Source organism: Crocodylus siamensis, chromosome 6, assembly GCF_052110815.1.
Source record: "Crocodylus siamensis isolate JL-2025a chromosome 6, ASM5211081v1, whole genome shotgun sequence".
Classification (NCBI taxonomy): domain Eukaryota; kingdom Metazoa; phylum Chordata; order Crocodylia; family Crocodylidae; genus Crocodylus; species Crocodylus siamensis.
In genome coordinates, this window is record NC_143400.1 from 43238028 (window position 1) to 43262763 (window position 24736).

Genomic DNA, 24736 nt, shown 5'->3' on the forward strand with positions numbered 1-24736 from the left:
AGACTTGTGATGCTGTCCTCCAGAAAGTGAATGGTGAAGCCTTCTTCAGTAGCACTAACCATATGGGAGGTAAAGGCAAGCAATACAGGGGAGAGAAGGGATGGATGGAATGAGACTTCTAACCTAATAGTAAATGAATATCATACACTGACTGCCTTTCTCTAAAAAGCTGAGGAATCAACATTTCTTGTGTGATCCTGATTCTAAAGTGCTTGTGACACTTTATACCTATTTTTACCACCCTTATTCATTACACGTGCTTTCTCCCTACCCCACTTCCCCAAAATCTTGCAGGCCCTTGGAAGGCTCCAAGCACCTATCTCCTGCCTGCATCCTCTGACACTGCCTACAAAGACCAAAGCCTCACCCTCTTCTGCATTATCAAAGACTTCTACCCAAAAGATGTCTCAGTCTGGTGGCAGGAGAATGAAGTGCCAATCAGCATGGACCGTCAGCCTCAGAATGACCACCCGAGCTGTGACCACCAGAGCCAGCAATGTTCCCTGGTCAGCAAACTGGAGGTGCCCAGGACAGAATGGCTACAGGGGACTACCTACACCTGCCTAGTCGCCCACATGTCCTCTGAAGTGATTCTAGAAAGAAGTGTTAATGCCCATACTGGTAAAAATGTGTCTTAGCACTTCCTTCATCCCAGATTATCCCTTGCAGTTCTCTCCACCCAAAAAAATCCTCTCTGACTCTCCATAATCCCATACCATCCCTCTAAACTCTTGGCCTCTTACCTCAGCCCTCATGCTCCAGTTTTACTTTTGCTAGACAAAGGCTTTATCTGTTCTGTGTATATTGCATGTGCCTATTAAAGCAATCACCCAACTGCACTGATGGGAAGCTTTCATATTTATGATCTTCTACCTCTTCAACAAGCATCAGGAATGTATGAATACTAAAGTTCATGGACTGCAGGTGGGACAGGAGGGGATTAGTAGTAATGTTATCTCTGTGCCAAGGAGCCTAGAACAGAATTGTCAAAGATGCCTGTGAACTTGGTGTTATACTTCATTTCCTAGAAGTATCAGACTTCTGTCACATATTGTTGTCTGGAACATATATATATATAGGATTGAAAACCTCAACCTAGTGGGATAGCTGGGGGAGGAAGTATTTTCTTAATCTCTGGACTGGATCTCATCCCCATCTCAGTCACAAGCTTAGTTCTGGGATGTTAGACAAGTTACTCAGAAACTTGAAGTTCCACACAGTCACTGGAAGATACAGAATGCCTTTATCTCTCAAAATCAGGTCCCAGTTCTCTGTTTTATAACTCCTATGAAGGGTTTTGGAGATAAATATGTATATAGTATTTAGACACTGGAGCAATGGAGGGAGTCTTATCTCTTATCTCATACTAGCATAAAATAAAAATCCCTCTAGTCATAAAACATATGGAGAAAGCAACAGTAAATGGATGGATATAGAAACACGTAGGACTTCAGGAACATGGAAAACTTAGGAGTTATGTGGGACTGAACGGGTCGGGTGTATGTGATGTGTGGGCAAATAGGTGTTTGAGGTATGTGACAGACTGGTTGCATCACATCATGCAATGGATCCAGTGTTCCAAATTCACATAAAACCACTCACCCATCTCGTTCCTTGGCATCTTCTTTGTAACGCTATGTTTAACTGATCTGGCCTAGTGTTTCATTGAAGAGACTCTTTTGGGTACAGGATATCAACTTGAAAGGAAAGAGAAAGGCAGAGGGGAGGAAAAATGAACAGAGTAAGTAAGTATTCCTAGGTCCAATGTAATGAATTGTTTAGAATAACACGTGAAGATAGAATCATCTCCCCCAAAATTATGGCCAGTTGTTGAGATTTTCCAGAGATGCTGCCATGGCACTGCCTCAAGGGGAAAGATAGTATCATTATCCCCCTGGGACACTTAATCCTAGAGCTCTGGAGAACAAAGCTCTAGTGTACCTAGGTCTCATATGGGTTTTGTCAACACAGGTGGATAAGAAGTTAATTCTGCTGAAGCAGCAATGAGCTCCATTGAATAAGTTCTTTCCTCTGCTTTTCTGACATGCTCCAGACTCTTGGGACTGCAGCATCATGAACTTCAGTCTTTGTGGGTTCCGAGATGACAATGAGGATGACTACACAGAGCTAGACGATGGCAACTGCGTCTGGACCACAGTCCCTACATTCATCGCCCTCTTCCTTGTCATGCTGTTCTATAGTGGCTTTGTCACCTTCATCAAGGTAAAAAGGGGGGCCCATGAATGACTCAGAGCAAGATAGCTTGGCAGCCTTAGGCTGAAAACAGAAAGTTTTTTATTTCCCTGTCCATCTCTCTGGCTATGCTTATATCTTCCTCTTTCTCTTTCCACAGGTGAAATAACTACTGCTCTGCATGAAATGAAGAAGACTGGAGGGAGCCAACCTCATTCTCTCCCTCTCTCCCATTCTCTTAGCCCTTTTATGTTCCCTTGTCTGCCCGTGATGGCGTTGTATTTGCCTCAAAGGGAACATTTGTTCTACCAGAAGTGAGAGCAGAAGAAACGTCGCTCCATCCATTTTAGCAAGGACATTTTTCCACATCTCCCAACCCAGCTGGGGCTGGGAGTGGATGGGACTCCAGCTGGGGCCGTATGGACAGAATGCTCTCTTCCTCTTCCCCTCAGCTTCCCCTTACCAGCTTTCACATTCCTCAAAAATACCTTCTCTTCACTCCCCAATCCTGAAAGGATACAGGAGTTGGAAGAGGTGGGCACACCATCTTCACCAGGAGATCTGATGGGCTGGGCACAGTATCCCCTCCATTTCAACTTGTCTTGAGTCCTGTTTTGTAAAAATACTTGCCTGTGGGCTGCGTTTGCCCTAAACCCTCCCACATAGATTGAATCCTAAAAAAGCCATCCCACTTCTAGTGCCCCCACCCCACTCCAACCTCACAAGCCTATCTTGATTTTCCCACCAGATTCCCCTGCCTTCCCCAAAGGTACCCAACACAGACCTGTTTTCTGAATGGGATCTTTACTTGCAACAATGCCACTGAATGAGGCAAATTTCTGGTTCAACCTCACAAAAACTAATTCAACCCGACAAGACACCACCACATTGTGGTTCTCCCCAAACCCAAATTACTCCAACCTATGCCTGTCCATCCCCTCCCCTAGAAAGTGTTCCATCTAAAATGTTTTTTTCAAATTCCCAGCTCCCAGAAGGAACCCCAAACCCAGAGCTCCAACAAAGCCCCAAACCAGAAACACATTCTCTACCTGCAACCATAATTCTTAGCCACCTTCCATTCTCCAACCCTAGCTCTCTTCCAACCACTCAGTTCCTGTTATGTTCTCCTGTGCTAGTTACTTGTAAGAAACCCTAAAGATTCACCCCATAACACAATACTTTCACTGCCATGAATTATAACATAGGGTGGGCATATTTCATATGAATAACTAACTGAATTATATTATTGCATTGCTTTTAGCGGAGCAGCACTGATTTTGGTAGCTTTGCCTTAGCCTGTTTCAGTGCATGTTGCATGGGCATGCCTTATATGCAGTTGCATTGCCTTGTACTGTACTGTAGCATGGTGCTAATACTATATAATATCATATCTCACTGATTTGAATTGTCCTGTTGCATACTAGGTAGCATGTTGCATTGTCCAATAGCAAACTTATCTGCAGTTATGCTGTGCTGAAGTGGATTATCAGGTTACATGCAATATTAGATTTACTATTAATCTTTTCTGTGACACCAGTGCTCATGGAAGAGCTGGGAAGGAAGCCCCATTGTCCTAGACAGTGCAGAAGCATAGCGTAACAGACCTGTCCAAAAGTCTTTACACTCTACCTAGACCAGATTTATGTGTAGTTGGGGAAATAGCTATAACTTCTCAGCAGAGTAAACAATGTGAAGACATCAAACAGCTAAACTGGGGGAAAGGGAGGGGGAAGAGGGGCCTGAAGGAAAAATAAAAGGGATGTGACAGAGGAGAAGGTAAGAGGAGGTAAATAAAGTGAAGCAGGGTGGCAGTTAAGAGTAAGAAGCCCCTCAGCACACAGAACTAAGTATATCCCCAGCATTCAAAGGTTTGTTTAAAGTTCCTGCACTGCAGTTGATTCATTCACACTGCAACAAGGAGTTGTATAGCATCAATGGCATGGCATGGCATTGAGTTGTATGGCACTGCAGTGTCTAGTTGCATTGGGTCATGTGGTACTGAGTTGCATTTCCTGCTTTATGCAGAAATGTGCTTATGCACTGTCACAGAAACATCAAGGCCTCCTCCATCATGGAGTCCTGTACTCTGCAATTGAGAGCAGCTGCCTCACTCAGTCCCATTCTTCAGTTGATCAAGTGCCATTTGATGATCTATTAAGGTCCTTTGTCCTCACTGCTCCTAATGGAAGTTTCCCCCAAAACCTCCATCATCTGACGGTTAGAAACCTGCTCCTGCTTTCTAGCCTACATTCACTCAGGTCCAGTTTATACCCCTGTAGCACTGAGTTAATTGCTTTCTGTTTCATGATATCACAGTACATTACATCAACTTTGCATTGTACCAGCATTCAATGGGGCATGGTCTTATTCCAGTCTATCATGTGGTATTTCATTAAGCTGCATTGTATCATGTCTTAAGGCGAAACATACCTATGTATTGTACTATGTACTTGAGTTGGGGATTTTTTCTCATTCTTTTGCTTTTAAATAAAAACTATAATGACCCATTTCTGCCTCTTGGCTGATATATTATCTTCACACACAATTCTAGAGGCAGTGAAAGAATATCACCAAAGGGTTGTATTTTTTCCCCATATGCTACAAACATATAGAAGTTGATTGTTTGATGGGAAGTTGAGTTAACCCATTGACACATGAATCAGATGATCTGAGTTCACTTAGCAGCTCAACTACAGGCTTTCATGTTTGGTATTCATCAAATCACTATATTGCCATGTACAACATCTTCAGAAGTTTTCAAAAATTACACTACTTAAAAACCAGAATCCCACTTATTCTTGGCTTCATAGGAGTTATGTTCCTAACCTGTTTGAGTGTCCATTAGCCTTTTTAAATCCACCAAAATGCCTTTAAAATGTTCATGTTCTGGGAACGTCTAAAAAATTTCCATCAGAGACTCTAAGCCTTAAAAAAAATTCCACCCAAATTCCTTTTTCCCCAAACTTATCTGATAGTGATAAACAATGCTCAGAAAAATCATTCATTCACTGTGGGAGAGTTTTCTTCAACCATTAGTGTAAATCAGTAGTAGATCTCTAATTTAATATTTATTTATGTCTTTTTGGAAATTTTAAGCCCTTTCCAAAGGCAACAAAATCAACTTTCAGGAGACACGAGGTAGTACGATGTATTGAAAACCAAACCACTTCTTTTTGAGGCTCTTGTATGAGTTTAGTTGCCTATCTTTATGGAGTTTAGTTGCCACCACCCCCCACCCTGCCCTTGTTGCAAAAAGGTGAAAAATTGTCCTCCTAGCCCACATGAAACTCTCTCGCCATTTCTGTTGGCCCCTCTTTCTATCTTGTCTTATATTCATAGGAATATGAATATAGGAATCCATGATCTTCTGATTTTCCCAAACCAAATTTAACAGCCAGTTGGCAGCCTTGGCACAAAAGCAAAGGGGCATCCATTGGCTTAATAAGCTTCAATCCTGGACGTACTTGCTGAGACTTGTAGCATTCCTCAGCCTTCACTTGCCAACACCAATTCCTTTGGACTACCCTGGGTGCTATTATAGTCTCAGTGAACAGAAAGGTCTTTTATTATATTGTGTGAATATATTTTTTTCTACTTCTTATGGCACAAGTTGGGTGGGGGGAGAGGAATAGGAGTGACAGGCTGAACTCCGGGGTTTTATCCCTGGGGCAAGAGGGTACAGAGAAGTTCCTGTTGGTATAGTTGAAAGTCAGGATTCTTGAGTTTTATTCCTTTCTGCTCCATTTAATTGGTCATGGAGACTCGGTGTCTTAGTTTTCCCATGCAAGGGTTGTGGGAGCTTCATGAATAAAACCTTTGGTTTAAAAGGTTAAACCAAAGCAGATGGTTATCAGAAACTACAGCATGTTTTTCACTGCGTTTTTCACCAACAAACCCACAACGGTTATTTGTCATCTGCCTCATCTACCAGATTTCCAGTGTTAAGCCCACAAATCAAATTTGCCCCTATCAGTGCTGGCATTTTTGCCCCAGAATGACTCAAAGAGGAAATATCTGGTTGTAGCTGTTTCAACAAACAGGATGCATCTGTTCTCAAGGAGGTTAAATAATCCAGTCCAGATGTTGCCGACAGTTCTTGACTTAACCACCAGTGCCTTACAGCCTTAGCTGCTAGAGAAAACACAGGCCACAATGTCAATCTTCCTTAAACTGGCATCTTTGCTTCTGCTTTGAAAATGACTCAGTGTCTCATGACAGACAAACAAGTGAACATGAGCATCCAGTACAACGCTTTAGCTAAGAATGACAGAGTGCAATCCTAAACTGTATAATCAGGGGAGTATCATCTCTTAATGGACCTGCAGTTTATCTCAGCAGGCTTGTTAGAGTAATTAATTCTCTTAGACTCCCTTAAATCCTGATGTGGCACCCATAGATGAAAAGGATAGCAGTTCTGCCATTGCCTTTCCATGAAATATAAGACTTGTTTTCAGAGATCCCAAGTCTTCCACTGGCTGCTGTGGGCTTAGCCACTAGGCAGCTCTGTACAGGATGTACTTCCAAATCAACAGAAGGCAATTCCTTGCTGCCATGCCAGGTAAAAATGGTTGGACTGAAAGGAGACTAAAGTCAACAACTCATATTTTCATCTACTTGAGTTGATAGACTCCAGGGGAAATGTGCATAAGGCTTTATAATCACAAGTGGGCAGCCATGTGAACCTTTAATGCATTCAAAACTTGTTGGCCTCTGAAGTGAGGTGGCCTGAAAAGCCAGGTGACAGGATGGCTAGCTAACTGGATGCTTGCATATGAGACTGAATAGAGGGGTGACCTTAAATCATTTTATTTTAGAAGTACAACGGTAATAAAGGATGGGAACATCAAACAACAGATTGAATTGGGATACCCTTATTTCTGCACAGAAAATGCCCTTATCCCTACACACCTGTACATGTACCCATACCGCCATGGAGGCACACAGAGGGACTCCACTCTCCCTTCTCTGCTCATTAAACCAGAAACAATAACAAACTGCCAGTGAACTTTCTCTCATTACTCCAGTTGCCTGATGAGATGGAAGGCAGGATAAAGGTGGACAGATGTGATAAAGAAGGACCCTGAGTGTCATCCATCTTCTCCATAGCCAGAAGCCCAGCAATCATTGCACCTGTGAGAGGCACAAAGCAAAGAGGTGAAGTTGTTGCCAATCATATCTCTTCTCCAGGATTTTCTCAGTCTTTTTTAACTGGAGAAGGGGCTATTGTCATCACCCAGTATGACCTCATACATAGCCTAGGGTAGTGTTTCTCAACCCAAAAGTGTTGCAAGAATATACAAAAGGGTCATAGACAAACTTTAAAAATGGATTCTCCTTTAAAGGAGAAAAACATGGGAAACTGGGATTTTTCCTTGCAGGAATTCTGCCAGCCTGTAAGGGGCTGCTTCAGGCTTCCCCACCCCACATACAAGGGGTAGAGGGCAGTGGGTCTGGAGTGAGGGGCACTAGCAGGGCCCATGGGCTGTTTTCTACTTAAACTACAGCATTTACTGTGTTGGGATTGGCCATTGATGCTTACAAATGGGTTCTGGTACAAAAAAAGTTTGAGAACCACTGTTTTAACAGATGCTCCTCCCTTGGCACATGCAGCACTGCTTAACCTGCTGGTGGGTGTTTGGCTCTTCATGCTTTTTGGTCTACTGCACTATCCCCAATGTAGGGAACCAAAGCCCTTCTTCCCCCATTTTTTACTTGCTCACTCTCCCATGCTCTCTCTGCCTTGGGAGATCCTACCAAGAGTTAAACACCAGTTGGCATGGTCACAGCAACCATAAATACTCCCATTGCTTCAACAACGTCCCACCAATTAGATCAGCCCCTCAGGCCAATGCAGGACTGCTATCATGTTTTGAGTGGGCACATGGACAAATGGGCTGTGATCTGCAACTGTGACTCAAAAGCCCAGTACCAATAACAATAGATATTACTTGATAGCTAATCCCACACACACAGGGAGGCTCCTCCTGCCATTCATGCCATGAGATTGCACGTAACTGAGAAAAGTGTTCCCTTCTGACTATTGCTAAGGACCAATAGCTATTTATTATAGAATGTGCTGCTGCTGAATACTGATAATTGATCTTGAATCATTGATCCCTATATTGCTGGTTTTAATAGTCAATTACTTAATAGAGAAGTGCTTTGAGGATCAAGGGATGTCCACTGATCACCACTCATTGATAAACAATTACTGACAATCAGTACATGATGATAGTTTCCAGAAGACTGGTGGTTGCCATTGGTCCATTTTAACTATTTTTTTATGTTTGGTAATTCCTCATAGAACTTGCCACCTATTTTTCATTAAATGCTGATCAGTGCCTATTAGTTATTGAAAGCTAATGACTGACTAATGACTATTTGTTACTGCTGAAAGCTCATCACTAAATCAGCAATAAATACAAATTGCTGACTACCAAGTATTAATGAATGATCAAAAATTCTTGACCCTTACTATTAATTGAGAGTAGTTCATAGTTTTCTTGAACATTAGTTGGACTGGCAGGAGATTTATAAAACAATGATCCTTGCTTGTGGATTACTAAACAGAGATGAATGACTCTTGGCCACTGATAAATGGGTTCTAATGATCAGTTGATGCTCCAATACAGATAGTTTACAGCTGATGATTAAGTATTGATGGAGGGTTGGTAGTCAACTAACAAATCATTATTGATTATTAATCACTAAACACTGATTGCTGGAGTATATCATGAAGCCTTATCATGAATGCTGGAAGCCATCATTACCTTGAACATTGTGACACCGGTGCTATAGCACAAACTGAGCAGGAAAAGAACAACGAAGGTGAGTACTATCGAGAAATTTTCAGGTTCTTCCTCTCCTTCTTCAACATAATCCCCTGGGTTCAGCACCACAAAGAGAGGAGCTAGGGACAAGATGAATATTCAGTTAGAGTGGCCTTCACTTTAACCCTGCATGGACATTCATGCCTCAGGAGCTCCAAACATACTCTGTCACCCTACAACTGGAAGGGAGTTCTTTATCCATCATGAAAGACAATGACGCAGGGAAACCTTCAATTTTCAATTGTAAAAGGATCCTCAGGGATTTTGATGCCCAGAACCCATTTAAAATGATTTCCATGGGGTTCTTTAGAAATCACAGCCATCAGCTTTTACAAAACCTTTCCCAAGCAAACCACTCATAGTCAATAATGCTCTGAAATAGAATATGAATTGGGCATCACCACCATGTCAGTCAGTGGCATTGTGAGTACCCACCCAAGCACTAACAGCTCCCCAGTTCTTTCCACTGTAAGCCTCAATGGTACCACCTCCTTAGCAGCAGAAAGGCCCCCATTATTCTCATTCACAGTATGTTGGTGACATAAAAAATATTTCCACAGAGATCATGGCTAACTTTTTCAAAAATCTTATTAAACACTAGTAGGTGCATGATTCTGTGGCCAGGGCTTTGGAGGTGGGCTCAGGATACCTGGCTTCCATTCCTTCCAGTGCGATGAACCTGACAAATAATGCCTTCTACTCAAAAGCTTGTCTAATTTTATGCCAATCATACCGTTGGTCCAATAAGAGATACCACCAAAATCCTTGTCTCTCATTTAGGTCCTGGACCAACATGGCTACAGCATCAATCCAACTCTACCATGGAATTGTAGCGTCATTCCATGAGTCACTTCTCACCTCTTTCCTCCTCCTACCCATTATTTGATTTGTTTGGACCATAACCTATTTAGGCATGAGACATGGAACTCATTCACTCATATACACATGCAGTTCCTAGACTGGTGGAAGGCTAAATTCAGTTGAGTCTTCTGTATACTTCCATAGTGCACATAATGACTGAACCATCAGTACCCACAAGATTCCAAGCCACAAACCTTTCTCCACATCATACCCCAACACATCCACTCACACTACTTTCCCAAAAAAAGGAAGGTCATCAGCACCCTATAAAAGCTCTCGCCAGTTCCCTGAGGCCTTCAGAAAAGACAAAATGTTCCTAAGCATTCGTCCAGAAAGGTAAAGCCTGACATAGGAAAGATTTTACTCTTTGTTCAAGATGCCGGTAAGACCTCATCTTTAATGCAATTCTAAGATGCATGTTCCTGAAAGATGAGTTCAAGTTTGACTGGGAGAAGAGAAGTGGGATTTTGGGGTGGTTAGGGAATGAAGAGGGGAGTTCACACACGAGCAGAGATGGAATAGACTAAACATCTGAAAGCAGCAGCTCAGTTGTTGTAGCAAAAGAACAGTGTTGGCACAGGGACAAATGGTGACAAACTGGCCAGGAATAAATTTAGACTGGAAGTTGGAAGGAGGTTTCTAGCCATCGGAAGAGTGAGATTGAGAACAGCCATCCTGCAGGAATTATGTGGCAGCAGAAAAAAAAAAATCTTGTTTCAATAAAGATCCTGATTACTTTATAAGCGAGCTATTAAGACGTAATGGTCTGGGATAGACCAGGAGTGATCCTCATGACCTGAATGATCCCTACCAGTCTGACATGCTTTTTATCCTGTGTTCTTGTAGCATGAGCATCTCTCTGCAAGGGTCTGAGTTGAGAACTTCTCAGGACACTGCCCAGTAAGGAGACCTTTTAACTCACTACCAGCCTAGACTCTATTGGGAAACAGTTCCCTGGAACTGGACAGCCTCATAGTATGCACTTCTCTGAGCTTTCTGTATGTGCTGTGGCCTGGGCATCACCCCCAAAGGTAAATGTTATGAGACTTCCTCAATCAACATGTGGTTCCATTTGATGGGTCATCAGATTTCCAGTCATTCTGCATCTGGGCCAGAGGCCAGGAAAAATGGGAAGCTTGGCTTTCTGGCAAAACTAATATAATCTCAGGGTTGGAAGATAAATTAAGGTCATCTGCTCCTATCTTCCTAAACCAACCAAGACAGAAGCCAATCCACTGGGTTACAACGTGAAAGATCTTAGTGTTATTCCACCTGCATGACTTGAGCCAAACAACTTCATCCAGCGATTTCAACCTCTAGACCCTGACTTCTGGTTAACTTAAAGCAAAGTTTAAAGTAAGATGTTCTGTCATGATCAAGTAGCCTCCAGTACGAAGAATCTGCCATACCTCTAGATAAATTGGTTTAGTTGTTCTTCCTCTCACATTCAAGAGTTTTCCTCATGTTTCTAAATTGAATCTTTCTGTTTTGCTCCCAAAAACTTGACTCCTTTCCTCTTCCCTCTGCCAGATTTAGTCAAAAACTTCCTGCCTTTGTACGGGTAGTTTAGGCCACAGTCAAGTCAATGTTCAGCTTTTTCTTTCACAAACTGAATACCAGTATCTGCTTTGGTTTCCCTTCATAAGATCTCATCACATCTGCAGGTTAGGGTAAATGTCTGGTTGTGATTGAGTGTTTAAATTCCTCACTGTTCTCTGAAATTTATCATGTGAGTTAGTTCAAATAAAACAGAAGGTAGGCAAAGGAGTCCCTTGCATCCCTTTATTTAAAAAAAAAATCTATTCTTCAGTTCCTCTCTTTGATCTGTGGTGTGACATTTTCTGGAGAGGGACTGTCCCTGACATGCTTTCCATGCTGCAAACAACAGGATAGGGTCCCAACCTCAGGTTGATGCCATGCTAGGAAGTCTCCGGTACATTCTCAACCTTAAAGTCCTTTCTGATGTGCCACCAAGTGATCCCCACCTTCATTCCTGCTGTCTGAAGTCTGACTTATCCCACCCATTATTCTTTGTATTTCAGTCGCCCCTAGCAGCTGTGGCTTATGGAGCAGAACATGAGGCATAGTGCAAACATATCCAAAGACAAGGCTGGCTTAGCAAGACCAACACGTGGTCTTGGAAGAAGCGATGGATTCTTGATCAACAGGCTTGTCTAGACTGTGTATTTTCTACACCTACCCTTGTATCTCTGCCTCAATAAGTACATTTCCTCCTTTTTGAAAGTATTTGTGAGCTCAACCACAAACCATTCATCTTAGCACATGGTTACCTATGTGGAATTCCCCAGCATTAATTCATCAGTGGGTCAGATTAGGTTTTCATCCCTTTCTGCTTATCCAAGCTTAGAATGGTCAAATGACCCAGCTTTAGAAATCACTTGCTGTTGCATTTAAACTCTAGTGCATCTGTGAAAAGTTTCAGATTTAAAAAATACAGGGAGCAGCCCCCATTATGGACTGCAAATCCAACTGACAAATTGCAATTTAACTCAGTGACAATAACCCCCTCTCAATTCAGTTGTAGTTGGCACAGATCAGGTCTTGAGGAAGCTGGTATCACATCACCACATTCATACTTAATATGGCATTCTTGCCTGTGAAACCTTGAATGATTTATTCACTGATCTTACAGGAGATCCCTTCATCTGATTTTCTATGTAACACTGGCTATGGAACTCCATCCAGTTACCCTGATATTGAGCCAAACTCTGTGTTTGACTAAGGAATCTGTCAAAAAGGTAGCCCATCTGAATGGGAAGACCTCAACAGTTGGAAAATCCACCTTTTCACTTAACAGTTTTTCCCAATGGTTTAATCCAAATTTTTCCTTTAATTTTGGCTTAAATTCCCTTGCCTTTACCTTACAGCCGTTAATCTCATGAAACATGAATATGAGACAGACCCAAGAGGAAGAAGAAAGGTTTCAGGCAGGAGAGCGAAGCTAAAAAATTGACCATGTGAAAAGACAATGGCCCAGTGAAAACAAACTCTAACATGTTGCATTTTTATTGTACATAGAGCACGTACAGCCAAGCCCCATTCACCAGAGCTCCCTGGGCTTTACACACAGGCTACAAGGCACCACAGACACACAAGACTTGCAGGGCTCTGTTTCCTCAGTAGCAGGTGACCTCAGTATCAGACAAGACCACAGAGACGTTGACGGCGGTGGGTTTACCGGAGGCTTTGTCCATGCTCTTCTGGGTGAAGGTCATCGGGAGGCCTTCATGGCCCACCACACAGGTAAATGTGTCTCCCCGCTGCCACTCTGATGATGGGACACTGAGCTTGCTGTAGATGAAGTAGCTCTCCTCCTTCCGTGCAGAGTCCCGGAAGGGTCCAACAGTGATGAAGGCTTCCTGGGACACAGGCCGGTCCTGCTGGGTCCATGTCACCAGGATGTTACTGGGGCGGAAGCCCTTGGCCAGACAGGTCACAGTGGCTGATTCCTGCAGGGCCAGCTCATCAGCAGGGGGAGGATACATGTAGACAGAAGGGGCCTGTGGATTGACCACTGCCACATAGAACCAGTAAAGTGTTAGTGGCCAAAAACCAAATGTAGGAATCCTGTCTGTCCTTACCCAATGGATCTAAATCCCATCCCAGGACTGGGGATAGAACCCAGGAATCCTGACCTCCATAGACTCCCTTCTCCAACTAATACACCCAACTTTCCTCACAAAGCTGGTGATAAAACCCAAATCCACCCTTCTCTCGATACTATGCCCAACTCCATTCCCAGAGTGAGGGTTTAAATTCAGGGTCCCCCATGCAAAAATTTAAATATTTAATCCCACATGAAAGGTAGTCATAGCCAACACCTCTGACGCTATTGTAGTCTTCATTGTCATTAGCCAACCCATCTCCTGATATGGCCTGAACCTGGATTGGTCTCCCCCTCACAGACAATACAGTTTCCGTACCTTGAGTCTTAGAGATGGATTTGGTGATGGCTGATGGGATGTCCGGGTGCTTCACTGTGCAGGTGAATTTCTCTCCAGACTTCCACTCCTCTGCACACACCCGAAGGCTGCTGGTCACACTGTAGGTGCCATTTTTTTGCTGACCTGGCTTCCCAGTCACCACATCCTTGGTGCCACCACTCTCCCGGCTCCAAGTGATCTCAGGACTGCTGGTTGTCCCCAGGTTGGTGACCAAACAGGTGATGGTGGTGTTGTGGGCTAAATAGACTTCCTCCAGGGAAGGGGGCAGGAGGAACACCTCCACTTGGGGTGGGTCACAGCAATCTGGTAGAGTAGGAGATGAGATTGAGTGCTGGGCTTTACAAAGGCAGAGTGGGAGGAAGGTGGAATCCCAGCTGCCTGTGATGCAGCAAAGCAATCCCAAAGGAGGTTTGAGAAACAGGGTAAAAGTTAAATGGAAAGACAGTGAGATCCCAATGGACAGGGATATCTAGATGGACAGCAGAATATTCTAAACATGGCTGAAGGATTTGGACACATTGGAGTCCCTTTGGAATGAATGATTGTTTAAACTCCCTAAATGGATCTGAAGGTCTAATCCTCTGCTAGTGGGTGGTTGTTGGGTGCTCTCATCCACTGGGTCCCTCTGCCTTGCAAGAGCTATGGCTGCAACCCAGAGACCAGGTTCTATTCCACTTAGTATTTACACAAGCGGACTTAGGTGCCTAAGTACAGTCCTATTTCCCCCTTGTTTGAGTCACTAAAAATACACTTAAAACACAACCCTCATCACCACTTCTTTGTGAATCAGTCTTAAGTCTAGGATGACGGTGTGTCAGACATTAGGTGTATTTCCAGAACTTGCCCTGAGTGAGATAAAACCACATTTAAACACCCCAGCTTACTTCTATAGTGTAATATAAGTTGATGTGTACAATGTTTTTCATATTTTGCTTCCATAATATGATAACGCTCCATGATTTTCTATGGCAAGCTGCAGGCTCTCAAAAGGTTTTGAACGATTAAAAGGTAAAAGAGTGCTAATTATCTTGCCTAAATACCCTGCCATGGAGAAAACAGCAGCTCCTAACTAGACAATTGATTTTAGTGGGTTTCTATCTGTCCTCCACCATCATTTAATGTATCTATTCTGCTTTCAGCATCACTTTTTTCATACATCTAACGTTTCCTGAGAACAATCAGTTTTTCCTCTTACATTTTCCTCTGTAGTGTCTTTAAGTTTCCTAGAGACAAGGATTTTTTTCTTTTGTAATATCCTTTAATGGATTAACTGTAGAGGTGGGAGAAAAGATTAGACAACCTTTTCAATGTCAAGTGCCCTTCCATCCTCAGATGTGGGAAACAGAAACTTCAATGCTATGTCTGCTGAGATATATCCTTTTCTTCCCACCCCCTTCCCATTCATTTTAGCTGCATCTCTATCCAACCTCACACAGCATACATCCATTTATTCACTATTGATATGTGTCTTTCCAGCCATTTAAACATCCCTGGATCTACCTTTCACCCCCAAAGCCAATCCAACTTTACCCTGGTATCTGGGTACAGTCCCCACTACATTTAGGTAATGCTGGTTTTTCTTTCACCCTCCTTGTTTCCCTCCATGCTCTGCCAGCCTCAGAGGCCCTCACCTTCACACTTGCTTGCATTGTGCATCTCAAAGCCAGTGGCAATTGCAGGATGGGTCACTTTGCATGTGTAGACTTCTCCTCTGTTCCAGCTGTCCTTGGAGACGTTCAGTCGGCTTTGACCAACGTAGTTACCATCTGCACCTTGGGCAGAGGAGTAGTCTGTGCTGGGATTCATCTTCTTTCCATTCACCAGCCATTCCACTTTGGCTTCATTTGGTTTGAAGTGCTGGAGGAGACAAACCAGCTCCACAGGGTATGCTGTAGGGCCAGTCTCACAGGCTGGGACTAGGAGGCTGATCTGTGGTTTTTTCCCATTACAGTTCACAAAGAGAGGCTCTTGAGAGGGAAAAGGTTACAAGGTCAGTGGCATAAACTTATCACCTTTTGGGAGCACCTAGCTCAATCTTGCCTGGGGCAGGCAGGTGACTGTGAAAACAGATGATAGATCCTTCTAACTTCCCTGTATAACCATGCATCCAGTACTCACTCTGTAGCATCCAATCATCCATGCATGCATCCTTCCCCCTCTATCATGCATCCATCTGTCCATGAGTCTGTCCATCCATCTATGTATGTAAGTGTCCTCCTTTCAGTACAATATAATCTACTGGTTAATCTGTCTGCATTTCTTCCACAGCCTCACACATTTTCCCAGACAATTCTGCCACCAGTTTCACTCTCTTCACACCTCTCTCATCCCATCTTCTCTCACCTGTTGGGACAGTCTTAGAAGTCTTTGTGTTTGTGGGGATGTGATCCACCTTGCACTGGAAACTGTTACCCTTCACATTCGTGCCAGGGACACTCAGCTGGCTGCTGCTGGTGAGGTGGCCATTACTGTTTTTCATTGGTGGGAAGTTTTGGGTCACATTTCGGATCCCTTTAGGAATTACCCATGTGATGTCCACTGGCACTGGGAAATACCCGGCCACCAGGCAACCAAAGGTCATGTCACCAGTGAGGCTTTTGGTAAAGGTGTCACAGGCTGGCACCAGGGGGTACACAGCAGGAGGTGCAGGAGGCTCTGCAAGAGGGAAGAAGAAAACAAATGAAAAGGACCAGAGGAATTCAGAGACTACAATCAGAAATGCTAGAAGCATCAGGATTCCAGCCTCTGTGTGTGTCCTACACATACTGTTGTATATTCCAAGCAGGAAGTGGTTCCCCATATCCTCCCACATTATAATCCACTGCCCACCTAGAGCTGTAGCTACAACCCAGGAGTCTTGGAACCCAGCCCCTCTGCTTTAATCTACCATATCTTCACTCTCTTCCCAAAGATACAGATAAAACCAACAAGTCTTGGTTACCAGTATCCATGCTTTAATTACTTGACTCTATCTTGTTTGCATTCCTCAGTTATCCCTCAACCCCCCAGACCAACCCTCTGTCTGTCTATTCATCTCAAAGCATGCTACTCTTTCCAATCAATCTTTGGATCTAACCCATACACCCTGGTATCTATCCAGTTGCACCTACCTCTTCTTATTCACCTTCCTTTATCTCATCTCAGAACTCTGTATAGGGCCTGTACAAAAACAATGCAGCTCCCTTCTCTGTCTCTGTTCCTAAGATACTGGAGATCACCATAGCATGATTACCATGGCTGTATGGAAACTAATGGGCTCAGCCATGGTTCTTGCCCAGAGCCTGTTGGATTTCAGTTTATTTTACCCATACTCCCAGAGACAATGGATCTGTCTTCTGTCTTGTCTGAGCAGAAACTCAGGGTCTTATATTGCCTGCTCCATCCATCCATAGAGCTGGCTGAGGTTGGGCAGGACAGCCCCCAGTTACCACTGTTGGGTTCTAGCCCCATCTTTGTGACCTGTGAAAGGTGCTGGAAGACAAGAGACCTGGTTTCTACTTCAGCACAGACAGAGGGGAGGCCTGTAAATTAGTCTGGAGGAGATGAGAGTTAAGACTCTTGTTTCTATTCCCATCTAACCAGAGTCTGCTTCATTCCCCTCCCACGAGGGAGATTATGTATGAGAGCCTTTAGAGACACAATATTTTTCTGAGCTCTGTGGCCTCCTTGACAGACCTTGTGGCAAAAACCAGACAGACAGAGAAACAGAATAGGCTGAAAAGGGGAAGTCTAGATGAGTACAAGTCACGCTAAGGGTGTTTTTCACCCTAGTGTCACCTTCTGCATTCACCCAACCATCAAATTATTATTTGTCTTCTCACCAGTTTCAACAGCAGACCTAGCCAGCAGGATGTCCCCCATGGTCTGCATGGCCACCTTCCTATATCCCTTGGAGGGAGTAAAGTCCTCCCAGCCTCAAACAAGCAAGGATGCCTCAGACAAGACAAACAAGAAAACCCAGGCAAGGGGCGGACTCCTGTAAAGACCCTCCTGGGTATCACCCTACCACAGCCAGTGCTTTGGTGAGTAAAACAGAGGGAAGCAGCTTCCATTCCATCCCTGCCCCATGAATACAGAGGGGTTTGTAGATCTTTCAGAGCAATCAGCCTTAAGGAAGAAGGGGATGACTAAAGAGGACTGCTGGAGTTTGGAGGCTATCTCCCAGTTCTGGAAGAGGAGCAGAGAGTACTAGATTAAACAGGGGTCATAGGAACCCTGGACTCCTGGGTTCTCTTCTGAACTGTGACCCAAAATTGGGGAAGAGCTGGACTAGGATGGCCCCCTTCACTACCTCTCTATGATGAGGAATGGTGAATACAAAGCTACTTCTGCTCTGCTATGCCCTGTGGAGGGGATGGTCCAAGGGATCAGGAGCCCTTTGTCTTGGACCTATGCCCTGAGTTGGGGGAGGTAAGGGAGTATTCTGCATGGGCTACACAGCTGCCACTAGCAACTGAGGGGCACCAACAGGGCCATTGTAGTAGGATGCTGCAAGTCAGGAGAGGTAGCCATTTTGGCATGGAGTCCATGGCAGGAACAGCAAATGGGCTACAGATTGAGATTGAAGAGCCCTACCAGATGTGGTGGGAGCCCAGGGCTGGGATAGCAGGAGTGGTGGTCAGTATTGAGAGGCACCCAAAGAGTTTCTGGGGACCCCAGATTTAGGATAGCCAGGGCCTCCATGCTAGTATTGAAAGGGAGGGTAGAGATTAGAAGAGAGTCTAAGGCAGGGGCTCTAGGGCGCTTCTGGGTGGGATTTAAAGAGCATCAGACAAGCTCTGGGAGTGGGAGGTGGGAATTGTGGTGCTTTTCAGGACAGAAGAGCACCCACACAGTGGGTTCAAGGAGCAAGGGCTGCACTAGCGGGGGCTGCGTGTCAGGATCAAGTGGTGCAAGCAGGGCTGGCTGGGGATCCTCATGGGTGTAGCTTTAGCCATGCTGGCAATGTGACCAGCAGGGCTTGCAGTGAGGGGCTGCTGTTCAAGCCTGAGGAGCACCAGCAGAGTTGAGATGGGAGACCCCAGGGCTATGCTAGATGTGTCCAGAGCATGGGGCACTGGAAGGGCTGAATGCAGAGCTCAGGGCTGGGCTGGTACGGGCTGTGAGTTTGGAGTGAGGGGCACTAACAGAGCTGTTTAGGGAGCATAGAGTCAGGAAAGCATGGAGATTGTGGTTCAGGGATGCTTAGGATCCTGTGAGCAGAGCCCAGGGCTGGGATAGCAGGGGCCTGCTATTCACTCCAGGAGCCATCAGCTGAGCTGAAAGAGCCCTGCTCCAGGGGAGTAGGGCGTGCTGTTCAAGACAGAAGAGCATGAGCAGGGGTGGGCCAGATGGGACTGTGGGTTGAAGCGAGGGGCAATAGGAAAGCTGTCGGGGGTGGGGGGAGTTTGGGGTGCTGTTAATAAGGACTGATGAGCAACAGCAGAGCTCTGGAGGGAGCCACATCTTGGCTAGCTGTGGGGCAAGAGTGAGAGCCAGCAGCAGAGCTGTAGTAGGGAGACCAGATCTGGATAGTGAGGGACAGTGGTTCAGCTGAGGGGCAGCAGCACAGCTGGAGGTGGGAAATCATATTAGGGTCATGCAAGTGAGGTGAACAGGAGGGACTGTGCAAAGATCCCTAGGCTGTGGTATTAGGGGCTGTAGGCTGGTACTGGGGGCACCAGATAACCTAGGGATGCCCAAAGTTTAGGTAGCAGAGGCACCAATTCAGGGGTAGCAGAAGAGTTGGGAAGTGGGAAATTCAAGGCTGAAAATAACAAAACATGAGGATAAGAATTAAGGGCACCAGCAAACCTGGGAGGGAGGGATCTCAGGGTTGGATTTGGAAGTGGAGACAAGCTGGGATTGGGGACCATCCTCTGATCTCAGGAGAGAGCCCAGGACTGGGACAGGTTGAGCTGCAAGCTGACACTGATGAATGCCATCAAAGCTGGTGGGCGAAGCCCAAGACTGGAATTGCAGAGCAGTTGCAGGGAAGGATTGAGGGACAAGAGCAGGGATGGTGTGGGAGGTATGGCTGGGGTAGCAGGGGGGCTAGGGAATTAGACTGGGGGAGGACATCCCGTGTCTGAGGTAGCATGGGGCTGCAGGCTGTGACTGGATTGCAGAACTCAGAAGAAAGCCCTGGGTTGGGTTATTGGCCTGATGGATGCCATCAGGACTGGTGGTGGGAGCCCAGGCCTGGGATAGCATGGAGCTTGTAGCAGCTGAATTGCCAGCAGAGCTTGGAATCAAGGGTTGGTGCAGCAACGTGAATTTGAGGGGTACCCTCAGGGTTGGGCTGGAGCTCAAGGCTCAGTTTCCAGGGGGACTGCATGACCACTGGGTTAGAGACGTAGAGGGAGTCTGTGGTGCAGTATAGAGCGGCTACAGCAGTGCTCATGGCTGTGAGCCAAGGGTCAAAGTAGGAGGTAGCTGCGGGCTGAGACAAAGGGGCACTGAACGCTGGTGAGATCAGTAGATCCTGAAGCTACAATGGGAAAGGTAAATGGGTCAGAACTGGGGGCCAGAGCTCATATAGTATGGAGGTGTTCACAGAATTGAATGGCAGAGGGCTCGTAGGTCTGTATTTAGTGGCACTGGCAGAGCCATGAGGGAGGACTTCTCAACACTGGGAGTGCATGGGCTGTGGAACTGGTTTGAATGACACCATCAGGTATATCTCAGATGGGTTTCATGCTTGGTTCCTCATCACCTCACTGTAAATCACGATTGTCTAAACAGTCAGAAAATCCCTAATACTCTTCCAGCCCTGATCCTACCACTTGACTATGACCTGTTAGAGTCAACTTTGTCACAGCTCTTGAGCCCAAGACTTTTCACTGGCTTCCTAGATGAATCCTTAACTCTAATTCTAAACTCCAAGGGACTGAGAGGACAAAAAATTGTCTAGCAACCCAACAAATATACTTTGTGAGAGTTGGCCCAATATTGAGCTAGGACAGGGTTCTTCAACTCCAATCCCCACTCCATCTCCCTAAATTTTTCCATATCCATCTCCCCATCCTAACTGCTGGCTACCCTACTGCCTACCCCATCATTTGTTTCTCCTGCCTTACCACTAACTCCATCCCTAATCTAAAACTATCTTGCTCCTAGCACTAGGGTTGCAGGATACTGAGGGTTTCCCCTGGTTCCATTTCTCTTATAACTAGGTCTTCAGTGGCCTGGGAGTGGGATTCTGAGTCCTTCCATACAGCTTCCCACTAGCACCTGCCCTGGTCTGCTAGAAGTCTGAGTCTTTCCAACTGGTTCTGAAGGTGTTCATTCAGGGAGGAGGTGTTCATTCAGTCAGTTGGCAGGTTTTGTCTTGTGCCCACGTGTTGACCATGTACATTAAGAGCAATGCCTCATCAAACCTTTACTTTTTGGCACCATGTTGCCTGGCACCTGACTTAGCTCTGTGGTTTGTGGCCCAAAGAGCTGGCTTTCAAAGAGGTTGGACCTTTGAGCAGCAAAACACAGAAAGAAGGCCAAACAGAGCCAATAATTCTGCTGCTAGCATGTTATAAAACAGTGCAGAGAGGGGTGTTTGCACTTCCTGGGTTAGCTCAGTAGCATGATGCTACTATTGATTAGGTCTCTATGGGGTTCACTCTGACAAATTTGGGGGAGGGAAAGTAGAAGTGGGTCTTCCACTGATGAACAGCTATTTGCAGCATTTGTGTATATGTCTGTCTTGGCCATTTCCATTGATTTGTAGAGGAAAAAAATCATAGCCCATCTTTTCTAATGCCCTGTGTTTGGAGTGGGGTCATATACAAGTATATACACCTCTATTCTAGAGAGAGTTCAAATGTTACTTTTGATGTCCCCGCCTACCTTATTTTGCATTAGAAAACACAGAGGCAGAGACAAGTAGAAGACAGGCTGATTCCTAGAAAAACAGGATGCTCAACTAGGGGCCCTTCCAGGAATCACACCCACAACTTGCCTTTCCTGCTGTGCCCAGTTCTAATCAGGGGGGTTGAGAAAGAAAGCGAGCTGCAGAACAGCTAATGGGTGACTTACTATGCTGCTCACTGCAGTGGTTGAGTAAGTTCAGAACATGTGGCAGGGGTGGACCAGGCTGGGGAAAAGCTGCCAGGAAAAAAATACAGCAAGAAATTTGCTGAGGGGTCTGTCGTTGGGGCGTTCAGCATATACATGCTGACCTGCAGGCTTGTCCCTGTACTGCGCTACTCTAAGAGAACTGAGCCTTACATATAAGATTTTAAGATCCAATTACTATGTACAAAGATGCTTCCATTTAACGGTGGCTGTGAGGCAGTGCCCCAGCCTACAATTGTAGACATTGGCATTATTTTCTCCCCCTAAACAGCCACAAGACTTTCTTCCTCTTGGAAATCAGCAGTATCCCCATGACTCTCATGGCATTGTTTACTTTAACATCTCTTCTTTCATCACTCCTTGACAACCTTTTTTTAATTATTTTTCTTTTCTCCAGCATCTCCAACTGCTCCAACTCTTTTCCCTCTCATCCCATCTTGTGGGAAAGAAGCCAACCAGGATCCCAAGACCTTGGGCTGTTTGGCTCTGGATTTCTTCCCTGAGCAAGTCACTTTCTCTTGGAACAACAAACAGAACAGCAGCATCAGTGAAGGCATCAGAAATTTCCCCACAGTCTGGACGAATGCTGGGACCTTCACTGCTGCCACCCAGATATCGGTTAGTGCCGCCAACTTGGCAGTACAGAGACCTTTGTACTGTGTGGCCAAGCACCCCCAGGGGCAAAAAGCACTGAGGATACCACCTGTCATTCCCAGTAAGTTGTTTCCTTTGTTTTACAGCATAAGCTCAATAATTTGCAAGTGTTTCTAGATACTTGCTGGCTTTTGATATAGAATCAAGCTTCTGCTCTGAGAGGCCCATCAGAAACGCATGCATCAGAGAATGAACTTTGCATGCCACCCAGACTTTTGGATTCTTTCATTAGCACTGGGTGGGGAATGAATTTGGTGAGGTGAAACAAGTGTGGCTAGAGGGTCAGCATTAGGGGTGGATCCAGGATTTCCCAAAGGGTGTGTAGAAGCAGCAATTTACACTGCAGGGGTGGCTGCACCCCCTGTTCCCAGCCTCCTCCATCCCCAACAGTGGGGGAAGACCTTATAAGTCCCTAAAGCAGGTCAAAATCCATGCTCCCTTCCCTGACCTGCTCAGTCAGCCTCTACCCTTCCTCTTACTCCTCCCCACCCCAGCCCCTCCCCACAACTCCCCTGCCTGCTGCTGTTTTCTCTACTGCTCAGGGGTAAGGAAGCTCCATAGTCAGCTGGGCTCAGCTATGGAGGGAACAGCAGCAGCAGCATGGTGACAGAGTAGTCTCACCCCCCCACCCCCACCCTGCCCAGAGCAAGCAAGGGGGAGGGGAACCCTCTGGCCATCCCTGCTGCTATCATCCCTGTCCCCAGCTAAGCCCAACCGTTGTGCAGTGGGAAGGGATAGCTCTGGTGCTTTCCTGCCCCTAGGATAGTGGGGAAAGTTAAGCAGGGACAGGAGGAAAGGCAGAGAGGGGGCAAGAAGGGGAAGGAAGGGAGGATTTTCACTGGCTTTAGAGATTTTAGAAAATCATCAGAGGCTCCTGTGGTGCAGGGTAGTTCAGCCACCGTATTCCCTCTGGATCTGTCCCTGGTCAACTGGATTAGAGCAAATGGTACTTGGAGGCAGGACATTTGCGTTCCATCCTCAGCTTGGGAAGGAAGTGGGGTGGGGATGCAGAAGTAAGAAGAGAGGATACAATAAGTTAGGACTCCTATGTTCTCCTTTCAGTACCGGTGGTTCATACTGACCACCCAAGTGGACATGTTCTTCATTCTTTCACGCATAGCCGTTCTTTTAGAAATCCTTTTCTCAGGTGTCATAGGGGTGCAGTTTGTGATTCCAGCTGAAGTATACATGATAAGATGTCTTTCCAGTCTGACCACTCTCCTCTATTAAAATGCAGTTGTTGTAAGTTACTTAGCAAGATGGCAGCAAGCCCCATCAGTCGCAGGAAAATATGCACATCTCTCTGTCTCCAGCCAACAGTACCAGAGGTGCATATTTGTACTGCATTGTGCCTGCCATGTTCACATGCTGACCCCTTTGCTTTTGTCTCATATGTGACTCCCAGGGCCTGTGCTTATGACCCTTCACTCTCCCACCCTTGAAGACTTTGAAGGTTCATACAGAAATTCAAGCATCATCTGCCAAGTTAAGAATCTTCCTAGCCAGGAGGTTCATATTCAGTGGATGAAGAATGGGGCCCTCCTGAAGTCTGGAATCACCACCATGAGCTCCACTTACGATGACAATGAGTGGTACCTCTTCACCAGTGAGCTGAGTGTCACCGAGGGAGAATGGAACGCAGATAACATTTATACCTGTCAGGTGGACAGCCCTGAATTCAATGAAATGAGAAACATAAGCAAATCCATCACGTGTGGCTGTAAGTCAAGACCCTCAAGTGTTCCATCTTCCCACTCTGAAATGAACATGATACATCCCGCAGCCTCATTTATTCTCCATAAAACCCCAGGACCTGATGTCAGTGCCCTAAAGCATTTCCCCAGTTCCTTGGTTTTATGGAGAAAAGACATTCTACAAACAATTCCTTCAATGCTTCTTAATACATTCTTGGGTAACCTTCATTAGGAAAAGGTAGGATCAGCATGGAAAGCTACATCAGGTATAATACAGGGGTCCTTCCTCTAACACTGAGATGTAGCCACCTCTAGAATGAAGCAAGGCAACTGTTTTATAACCCAGTTGCAGGATATCTCAGTGCAAGACGTGTGGAATAAAATATCCACATACAAACATCCCCTTTTACAGAAAATGAATAATAGCCTCTAAGGCCCTAACTGGGCATGGTGCTATGTACCCAAAGGACCACCACCTCACTTATGCCCC

General features: G+C 45.4%; 5 gene segments (V, D, J or C); 4 read left to right on the top strand and 1 right to left on the bottom strand.

The window, feature by feature from the left end:
* Window positions 1-4694, top strand: part of LOC149862403 (Ig mu chain C region membrane-bound form-like) — a 52300-nt gene extending 47606 nt beyond the window's left edge. The window contains 3 exon segments of the C gene segment in view: window positions 295-621; window positions 2054-2223; window positions 2354-4694. Coding sequence covers window positions 295-621; window positions 2054-2223; window positions 2354-2362 — 506 coding nt within the window.
* LOC149862398 (Ig mu chain C region-like) overlaps window positions 1-24736 on the top strand; it is a 77601-nt gene that overhangs the window by 50630 nt on the left and 2235 nt on the right. The window contains 2 exon segments of the C gene segment in view: window positions 22296-22613; window positions 23958-24272. Coding sequence covers window positions 22296-22613; window positions 23958-24272 — 633 coding nt within the window.
* LOC149862399 (immunoglobulin heavy constant epsilon-like) overlaps window positions 1-24736 on the top strand; it is a 218535-nt gene that overhangs the window by 48202 nt on the left and 145597 nt on the right.
* The window catches only part of LOC149862402 (Ig gamma chain C region-like), a 246711-nt gene that overhangs the window by 47826 nt on the left and 174149 nt on the right, over window positions 1-24736 (top strand).
* LOC149862404 (Ig mu chain C region-like) lies at window positions 12896-17710 on the bottom strand. The segment is given in 5 exon segments: window positions 12896-13419; window positions 13829-14152; window positions 15481-15816; window positions 16193-16504; window positions 17671-17710. Coding segments are annotated over 5 exon segments (1410 nt in total).